The following is a 9,863-nucleotide window of genomic DNA, read 5'->3' as shown; positions in this document are numbered from 1 at the left end:
GTTGACATCAGCGCCCGATTTACGTGAAAAACTACTTTAAACTGATTTTTCTTCTAAATTACTTATCCAAATCATGATTCGATTGCACCATTAAATTCATTGTAATTAAATCTTCAAAACAAGACCACACATGGATATATTTCTACGAAAAAATTTAGCTTATTATTAAATTATTTTTAAATGTTGCACGATGTTTCACTAGGTATATCGGAATTGTTTCATAAAGTAGATCGAAAATGTTTCACTCGTTTAAATCGGGTGTTGTTTCACCTTATATAAAAACAATGTTTCAACAAATAGCGAAAGAATGTTTCAGTTTACTGCAACATTAGATCTATACATAGTGAAACATTGTGAGTACACTACGTGAAACGTTTTTCGGTGGAAAAAAAACAAATTTCCTTAATAGGGGGTTTTCAAAATATGTGGGTTTTTTTGTTGCAATGGAATGTTTCATTCACTGCAACATTATATCTATAGATAGTGAAACATTATGAGTACACTAGGTGAAACATTTTTATAGAACAAAAAATAAACCAAATTCTCTTAATAGAGAGTTTCTAAAATATGTGGGTTTTTTTATTACAAAAGAATATTTTAATTCACCGTAACATTAGATATATAAAAAGTGAAACATTGTAAGTACACTAGATGAAACATCTTTTGTGGAAAAAAGAAGGGAAAAAAAAAGAAGGGAAAAATAGATGGACCCAATAGTTACGTAACATTATATCTATAAAAAGTAAAACATTGTAAGTACACTAGATAAAACATCTTTTATGGAAAAAAGAGGGAGAAATGAATGGACCCAATAGTACGGAGGGGAGGGGAGCGCCCGAGCCGGCTCCTCTGCGCCGATCGCTCGACCGTAAGTATTTTCGTATTCTATGTGGTGAAAATTTCTCATTTGGGAAACGGGGCGGTCCTTCGGCACATGTTGTCTGTACCCCCTCTTGGTGCCGTGTGCCCGTGTGACAGTGTCTCCCCACGCATCGGCTGGAGAATTGGATATGCTGGGTTTAGCACCACTCCGGTTTGTTTCTCCCCCTCCTCGCGGCGCCGCCGCCGTTTCCGCCGCCGCTATCGGCGGACATAGTATCTCGGTAAAGTGTCCTTCTCCTTCTACACTCCCTTCTCTCCATCCAGATCTAACGTGAAGAGGGTCTCAGCTCGGGGATGGCTGCCATTGCGCGGTGCCGCCGCCGGGGGAGAAGGACGCCGACAAGGCGCGGGCGGAGACGACGGAGGGAGCGTCGTACAAGTGGCGTATGGTGATCGCCTACGACGGGACCAAGTTCAAAGGTTCTTGGTCTCCTCCTGCGCAGTTATATTTCTCGTTTTTAGGGTGGTGATGGATGATTTGGAACTTTTGGATGCTTCCCAAAAGCTTCCTGCATTGAGTAATGGGGGAGGAGAAATAGGTTTCGTTGTTCTCCATGAAAACACGCTAAAATCTGTTAAAAAAAATTCATTCGGAAGGGTGTGATTTTGGGTTGTTTAGGGCAGGGTGACGCTTGAGATCTTATCACATTGAAAAACCCCAGAAAAAAAATGGTACTCCTTTTTCAGGATCTTATACCTGATAGGTATATAAACAAAGGTTTTCGGTACACAGGGAAAACTTTTGGAGAACTGATGACTGCACATGGTTGACTGCACAATGTTCACTTCTAGTTTATATCCTCTTTGGATTCGATTGAGTTTGGATCTTCTTCTACATGCGCTGTCCATTCCAAACTTATCTCATTTATATCCTCTTTGGATTCGATTTATACCTAATTTATTGCAAAACCTAAGTTCGGATTTCCTCCTGTTCTATTATGTCCTGTTTATATGGTCATGTGTTGCCACTGTTCTGGAGTTCTGAAGAGGTAGCGGATGTATCATCATCATCTCTTGTAAGCATATTTCCTTTTGAATAACCAACTGGAGATCTGCTATTCTGACATGTTTCCGTCGAAGCAAGTTCGTAATTATCTAACACAGCAATCTGCATTCCTTTGTTTAACTGAGTATATAACTTTTTGTACGGCTTTTCCTTGTCGTAGGCCATCAGTTATGTTATACTTCACTTATCATCCATCTATTATATAAACTACCTTGTTGACATTATGTGTGAACATCACTGAGACTGTGATCAGAACTTCAGAATTTTGAAATCTCAATAATCTAACTACAATCATGTTTCAGGTTGGCAGTATCAACCATCGCCTCCAACCATACAATGTAGTATTGAGAATGCGCTAACACGCATCACAAAGCTGGATCGCAAGGAGCTCTGCTTGGTTGGAGCTGGCAGAACAGATACAGGTGTTCATGCATGGGGTCAGGTTCAATTATCTTAACATATCTGTAAATAAGTGTTCAAGTTGAGATATATAGTCCCACTTATATCTTGCACCGCTTGTTCTGGTGTTTTGTAATTTTTGTTTTATATGGAGGGGTAACACATCATATTTTGTATCTAGGTGGCGCATTTCACCACGCCTTTTTCCTACCATTGTCTTGATAGCATGCACTCTGCAATCAATGGGCTTCTTCCACATGAGATTCGAGTGAGGGAAATTAGTGCAGCAAAGCCTGAATTTCATGCCCGGACATCCACAAGGAGCAAAATTTATCATTACAAGATTTATAATGGACCAGTCATGGATCCCTTTCATAATCATTATGCATACCATAGTGCGTATAAGCTTAATTCACAAGCTATGCGGGAGGCTGCAAAGCATTTTGTTGGAACACATGACTTTACATCTTTCGCTAATGCAGTACACAATGATCGTGTACGCAGTCCCATAAAGAAGATAATGCGCTTTGATGTTATTGAAATGGTAATTGAAGCTCGCAGTTCTTAGTTTTGCCTTTTCACCCTGACAATGCAGCATTAAGGCCCTCTTTGTTTAGGCTTATAAGCCAACTTATAAGCCGAAAAGTCTAAGACTAAACAAACAAGCGGCTTTTTCGTTTGGCTTTTTTGAAGCCATAAGCCACTCTAACACTATTAAGCCAAAAGCTAGGTTGGAGAAGCTTTTTTGGCTTATGTGAGGTAGATGTATGACTCCACCATTAAACTTAGGACATTAAATCCACCGGCTTATAAATCATATAAGCCAATAAGCTGACTTAAAAGTCTAAGCCAATAAGCCTAAGCCTAAACAAAGAGGGCCTAAGTGTTGTTTTCCTTTCTTGTGTGGTCATTCAGTTGACCAGACATTAAGTACCATTGAATTGACCTGATATTTTTTTCCCTTGTGCCACACAGGGTGCTATCTTACAGCTTGAGATTGAAGGCACTGGCTTTCTGTACAGACAAGTTAGGAACATGGTAATTTTGTTCTCACTTCAATAAATTCATGTGTGGACTTTAATTTCGTAACATCTTACATATTCTGACCATATGAGGGTAGAAATGGTCCTAAATAATATTGGAACAAACTCTCTGAGTTATGGATGCATCTGATAAAAAAATACCATCTTGCAGAACTGTTCGTATTTTTTTTTATTTTGTCTTTGATAACTAGAAATGAAGACACTAGTTCATTCATCTTGATTAACTTGGTTGCTACGTATATAACGTGAGGTATCTCACCATATCTATGTTATGGTCTTGGGAAGTTCAAAGTAGTGGATGGTGGGAGGTCAGGGTCTTTGACCCCAACAGGGTCATTTTGATGCCTTGGTATAACGAGAGAAAGGAGGAGGCTCATTGCGCGGTGCCAAATAGAATAATGGATATCCATTATTCCTTCTTGATCAACACTTAGCTTAATCGCTCTTCAAGTTAGAGTGTCTGGCTAACAAATTTTAATACCCCCATACAGTAGTAGAAGCCCATGTGGCTCATATTGATCCAGCATATAAACACGTGCATTGCAACCATAACTCCTCTGGGTTAACCCTTCTACACTAATCAAGAACAAAAGTGTAAGTGAGTTGTCATGTATACGTGGGTCTGCTCCTTGGAAGAGCTTGACTAACGCAGATTCTGGAAACTGGGGTGTAGTAACTAAGATCACACCAACTAATACGCAGAATCTGCCAGCTGATCGATGGAATGTTGCTGTATCCTTGCTGGGTGGCAGGCTGGCAGTAGCCTTGCTGTTGTCATTTTGCTGATGAGCTGATCTCCTGCCTATTTGGGCCTTGACCTACTCCCATAACATCAATTCCCTTCCTTTACAGTGTTGACTACCTGACTAGTGACTACTGCAAATTCCGAAAGACAGTTATTGTTTCCACAAAGCAGGCATTTAGACAATAGACATTCAATACTTATGGTTGGAGCCAAGATTTGGATTTGGGGGGTGGGGGTGGGCAGGTAGAGAGAATAATCATAAAAACAATGTGGCCTTGGCTTGCGTGTTTGAGAAAAAAATAATGTGTCCTTGGCAATTTTTTTTTTCTAGACTCCAATAATAGCAAACATGATAAAGTATGGTGGCATATATAGAGATCCCAGAACTTTCCATGGGAATTTCTGAGTAGTGTGCATTCGATTGTGACATTATTCAACACTTGCCTCTAGATGCACATGGACATTCTCCTTATTCATAGCAGCATCATGTCAAACTTTCATGCACTAATTAATGTCAAACTAGTTCTACAAAACAAATTGGAGAGGAATTGGACCACAAGATTCTGTAGTTAAATAGGAATTATTAGGTCTCAAGGTCTTTTTGGCAGAGCTTCAGCTTCAAGAATTCTTGGAGCTGGATATAAGACCCTCTGCTCTTTTTTGGGTACCAACAATTAAGAAGCCTTTTCCCTCTTCTGATAAAAAAATAGCAGCTCTAGTGAGATTGGTAATATGAGTACCTTTATGCTTTGCTAAGATGTAAAGGGCCATTTTACGATTCCATTTCTTATTTGGGTGAGCCATCTTATTCATACTTTAGAGTTTAGACTGAAATACTGGCTTTTACCACCTCATTTTAGCCTACAAACTTCATGTTCTGCAAGAATCCAGGAGTTGGAGCTCTGCCAAAAAAGCGCTTAATTGTAGCATATCTGATAATCTGATTTCAGTCTACCACACAATACCTTTTTTTTAATTGTAGTCTACTAGCTGGATGCCTGTGCTTTGCTACGGATAAAAAATATATTATAATATTAACAGGTACCAGAAATAGCATGCGCTTTGCCATGAAATGTGTTACCTATCATTTTGCTATATGTGGCTATCAATTTAGATTTGATTGATTTTTAATATTTAATACGCAGAAGTTTATGGGGTAATTTGCAAACCTATAACGGGAGTAGGTATGGAACTACCTTATTTTAATGTAGTATAGATTTTAATACTTAGAAGTTCATGGTAATTTGCAAAACAACAATGGAAGTAGGTGTGGTAGGCTGGTGGCAGATTCATTGCCGCCACCACTACCTTCTTTTAAAGTAGTGTAGATATAACAAATGGAAAGAGTAAATCACAATCACAGAAACTGATGTCTTAAAGTCCAATAGCTCATGGCTTCCAATGATTGATTTCTGGCTACAAGCTTGCCACTCACATGGATGAGTCTATCTCCTCCCTCTTGCCCTAGAATGGCCAGCGCTGCAGTAGTAAACATTGGAGGAGGCGGTGTTTCCCACAATCCCATCTCGAGGTGGAGTATTGAGTTTTTTCATAACAAGAGATTATATCCTGAAAGACCATGTTGTGAAAAGTCAAGACGATGCACTACCTCTTCATTTCGTGAGACCATGTTGTGTACTGTGTTATCACCTACTAGTACAATTGATTTCATCTCATGAGGGGACCCAAATTAACATAATACTACAATGTTACTGACATATTCCATCAGAAAATGACACTAGTGTAGAAGAGAACATGCTCTTGTCAGTGTAGTAGCTGAATGGCTCAAGCTGACTACACTGCTTTCCTTATGTTAGAGATTTGTAATTCGTTGGCTTAAAAATTGATTAGTGTCATGTCTGCTTGACCAGGCTGCAAGTTAACTCATGGCCATGAGACAGCTGCAGCCGTTGTAACTATTTTGGTTGTTCCTTTTAATAAGTACCACCCCCGTTTCATATTATAAGTTGTTTTGACTTTTTCAAAGTCAAGCTTCTTTAGGGTTGACTAAGTTTATAGAAATATAGTAATATTTTCAACACAAAACAAATAAACTATCGAAACATGTTCAATTTTAGATGTAATGAAACTAATTTGGTACTATAAGTGTTGCTAAGTCTATTTCCTCTCCCTGGATGTTTCTATTCTGCCCTGCATGTCTTCTTTCCACCTGTTGTTGATCCTATCCCCAACCACACTCCAGTTATTCACAACTAACCCATACAGTCCCTGGATCAGGACATAATAATTTTGTAAGAAGATATCATTCCTATTCCCATGATCGACAAGTGGATTGGCTGAACTAGATAGCTACTCAGTTTCTACTTTTACCAAAATCCACATTTCCTTTTTGTTTTGAGCAAAAACATAATTCCTAATTGCTGTTGGCATCCATTCAAGTTATCTGGACAACACACGGTCAAATTTGATGATTCGGTTCTCTATTATAATGTTTTGAGACAAATCTACATCATGGAATGCTGTTGATGCTTCATCTGAACATGATAGGAAGTTATAGTTTGATCAGATGCTATCAGAATGACCCACCTCTCCCTCCGAGCATGGCGTGATGCCATGACAGCTTGTTCCTCTGCACAGAACATGAATTAATGGCCAGACCTCGCTATTATTGTCCTTCCAGTGCATGCAGGCAAGACTCCTATGCATGCACCCTGTGACCTTGCAGTTATCCTCCTGGCATGCAGCCACCATTCTCCTCCACATGTCTAGCAAATAATTCTTGGTCCTTGTTATCATCCTCCATGTGCATGGTGGACACCTCGTCGTCTGCATGGACAGTGGCGGAGGACGGAAAAAAAAATAGGTATGGCCCATGGACTACCACAAGAGTTAGCATCAGCCAAGAATAAAGAAAAAAAAAAGCAATCTCAATGCACGATATTGTACGATGCAACATTATCTCATCAAGTCTACATTAAGCATGGTAATAAGCACTAATCACAAGTTCATAATTCATCGTCTATTTCCCAAAAGCGTAAATAGAAGAGTAGAAACTCAAACATACCTCAACTCCTTAAGACTCAGCCTTTCCGCAATACATTACATATAGAAACTGGTGAGCATAGATAGATATACTTAGAATCTGCAAAGCAAATAGCAAAGATTGATTAGTATAGTATATGCTGCAGTGCCTCTGCAAAGCAATGCAAATAGCCTCTGCCTGCTGCGGTGCTACCTGCTTGCCAGCCGTGCCGGGTGCATGTAGCTACTGCTGCGATGCTGCCTGCTTGCTGGCTTGCTGCCCAGCCCATGCCGCGGCGTTGCAGCCTCGCGCCGCCGCGTCGATGCTCCGCGCCGCTGGCCCGCGCGATCGCACCGCTGGCCCGCGCGATCGCACCGCGTCTTCTCCTCTCCACACCGCCGCCCCGCGCAGCGCAGTCGCCGCTGTCCACCGCGCCTCCTCCCCACGCCGCCCTGTGCCGCTGCGCCGCAGCCGCGCCTCCTCCGCCGCAGCCGCGCCTCCTCCTCGCGACCTTGCGACGGCGCCTCCCAGCTCCACAGCCGCGGAGAATTGGGGATTAGGGATTGGAAAATTGGGGAAAGGAAAATTTAGGTCTAGGGTTTGATCCCCATTTGCACAAAACAACTAAACAAGCCCAATGGGCTGAATATCTTGGGCTGCTTGACTGCTTCGCTCCTCTCGCGAGTCGCGACTGGAAGTTGGACGCGGCGTCAGCGTCGCTACTCTCGCTCTCGCTCTCTCTCTCTGCGCGCCCAATCTTGCCGGCGGGCGGCGGCTGGAGCCTTTGGGGGGGGGGGGGGGATGGAGGAAGGTATGGCGAGGGCCACACCTTGCCCTACCGAGAGCTCCGCCCCTGTGCATGGACAACCTGAGTCTCAGCTGCTTTACTACCTGTGTTTTAACAAGCAACATGGTCATGTGAAGACAGCTTACTTCCAAGGGAAGGTTTTGAGTTGTAACAACCATAACTAGCTCGAATTTGTTTACGCGACATATGATTGAAAGAAAGCCACAACTTTAAACTAAGTTTCATATTTTGGCAAGGTTTCAAGTTGATGTCTCATCAAGTTTCAGCAGGTTATACACCATTGTTAGAGTTTCAAGCAACTTCGTAGTGTCTAAGCATGATTGTCCCATGCAAGTGTCACGGAGTTTAAAGTATGTTTCAGCGAAGTTTCAATAAAATTGCAGAGTTTCAGGCAAGATTCATGTAGTTTCAGAAAATCTTCATGATTCTCAATAAACAAAACCGGATGTCAATTTGAAGCTCAAAATGGTACCTCCATCACCAGTGAACTTTTCAAAATTCAGGTCTAAATCAAGTTTCAGTCACATGAGCACCAGAGATGAAAACACAAGGAACCTGATGTGGAGGCCTCCACAACGTTATTCATTGGGGGCTCAGCTGATCAAGCAAGCCTCCTAGCTATGTGCTGAAGCTCAGTGAGTTTAGCAGCTTCTGGCAACCATGGAGCCTTCTGTCCTGCCATAGCTGTTCTTCCCGTGAGTGTTCAGTAGGCAATAGCATGCAGGCATCTCCATGACCATGCATAAACCAACCAGAATCATGCCATCTGTTCTCAGATTGAAAGAATCAGAGATCTTTAGGATAAAATACTCGCTGGAGCTTTGGATTTGAGATTTATTTAAATCTTAAGATCCTATCACGATGGAGAAAGGGATGGTGTGGTGGGGACAGGGTTCAGAAAACTGGTGGTAACCGGTGAACACTACCAGAACAAATTGCCAGAATTTCTGAATTTAAATTTAGAATTTGTTAATTTCTTATAGCTGCATTTTTTCAGTCCCGCTGATCGCCTGTAGTCTGGTACAGTAGCCGGCCAACAATCATTATTTGAATTCATATATTTGATTCAAAATTTTGTCCAGTAAACTGTGATAACCAGTCAGTTACCAGTCTGGCCCAGGAGATCAGTATTTTTCTAAATACCATTTTTTTGAAAACCTTGGATGGGGAAGGGGAAGTGGTCTGATGATACAGATTTGGACAGGGGTTGAATTGAGCATGAAACGAGTTATGGATGATATTGAGCTGTGCTATATTTTCTGAATGTTTTTAAAAGTGTAGGATTTTTCTATCTGAGGAAGAGAATTTTGTTATGCTGCTCTACACAATTCAATGTTCGGAAAGTTCCAATCTTTAGTTGGGCATGTCTTGTTTTCTGACTGTCTTATTTTGTTTCAGTACATTTACACTTGAGCACAGTTATGTATATCTTCATTAATACATTTGTGGTCGGTGGTGCAGGTAGCTTTGTTGCTACAAGTTGGAAGGGAGGCACTACCACCTGACATCGTCGCAAAAATCATCGCAGCAAGAGACCGCAAGGAACTAGCAAAGGTGGCATTATCAGCACCACCTCATGGATTGTACCTCATGTCAGTCAACTATGACAAGGAAATGCTACAGCCTCCTGAGGGTGCCCCTCACATTAGCTTTGGAAGGACTCATCAGATTAGCAAATGTAAACTCCTATTTTATTGATTTTTTTCTTGAAATACTATCAATAGAGATGTGATATTTCCTAGTTTCTTTTGCCTAATAAAATTTCCCTATTGTTAACCATTGGACCTTTTCGGCTGCTAATTTCTTGCAAGAGGATGTCTATTTGTTCGTGGAAGCTAGACAAAAGAAATCCTGAAACCTGGGTAGTGCTCACCTTCTGTTAGCACTGCTAGGGTTTGTCAAGTTAATGATCTTAACCTTCGTTGTCAGGGCAGCCTTTTGTTGATGACAAAGAAGAGATGAAATTGCTATCTTCTTTTAATACCTAGGATTATGTT

General features: G+C 41.2%; 1 protein-coding gene across 3 annotated transcripts; it reads left to right on the top strand.

Moving 5' to 3' along the window:
- Positions 1 to 963: 963 nt before the first annotated feature.
- Positions 964 to 9,645, top strand: LOC9267107 (uncharacterized). Of its 3 annotated transcripts, none has more exons than XM_026025841.2 (6): positions 964 to 1,103; positions 1,170 to 1,302; positions 2,191 to 2,310; positions 2,469 to 2,831; positions 3,263 to 3,325; positions 9,328 to 9,645. In XM_026025841.2, exons 4-6 carry the CDS (start codon positions 2,514 to 2,516, stop codon positions 9,562 to 9,564), a joined length of 618 nt encoding a protein of 205 aa, XP_025881626.1. In that variant the 5' UTR covers positions 964 to 1,103; positions 1,170 to 1,302; positions 2,191 to 2,310; positions 2,469 to 2,513; the 3' UTR covers positions 9,565 to 9,645. The 3 variants fall into 3 exon arrangements, with proteins under 3 accessions (XP_025881626.1, XP_025881625.1, XP_015637752.1); XM_026025840.2 differs by having other exon boundaries at positions 2,191 to 2,325; XM_015782266.3 differs by having other exon boundaries at positions 2,191 to 2,330.
- Positions 9,646 to 9,863: the final 218 nt, after the last annotated feature.

The sequence above is a fragment of the Oryza sativa genome, chromosome 5 (assembly GCF_034140825.1).
Source record: "Oryza sativa Japonica Group chromosome 5, ASM3414082v1".
NCBI lineage: Eukaryota > Viridiplantae > Streptophyta > Magnoliopsida > Poales > Poaceae > Oryza > Oryza sativa.
The sequence above is the reverse complement of the archived record's forward strand: the minus strand, read 5'-3'. Positions and strand labels throughout refer to the sequence as shown.

Coding starts and splice junctions, on each gene's coding strand:
- LOC9267107 (XM_015782266.3), top strand. CDS start 1,011: ATGCTGGGTTTAGCACCACTCCGGTTTGTTTCTCCCCCTCCTCGCGGC. Junction 2,832..3,262: donor GCTTTGATGTTATTGAAATG/GTAATTGAAGCT, acceptor TGTGCCACACAG/GGTGCTATCTTACAGCTTGA. Junction 3,326..9,327: donor ACAGACAAGTTAGGAACATG/GTAATTTTGTTC, acceptor TCGGTGGTGCAG/GTAGCTTTGTTGCTACAAGT.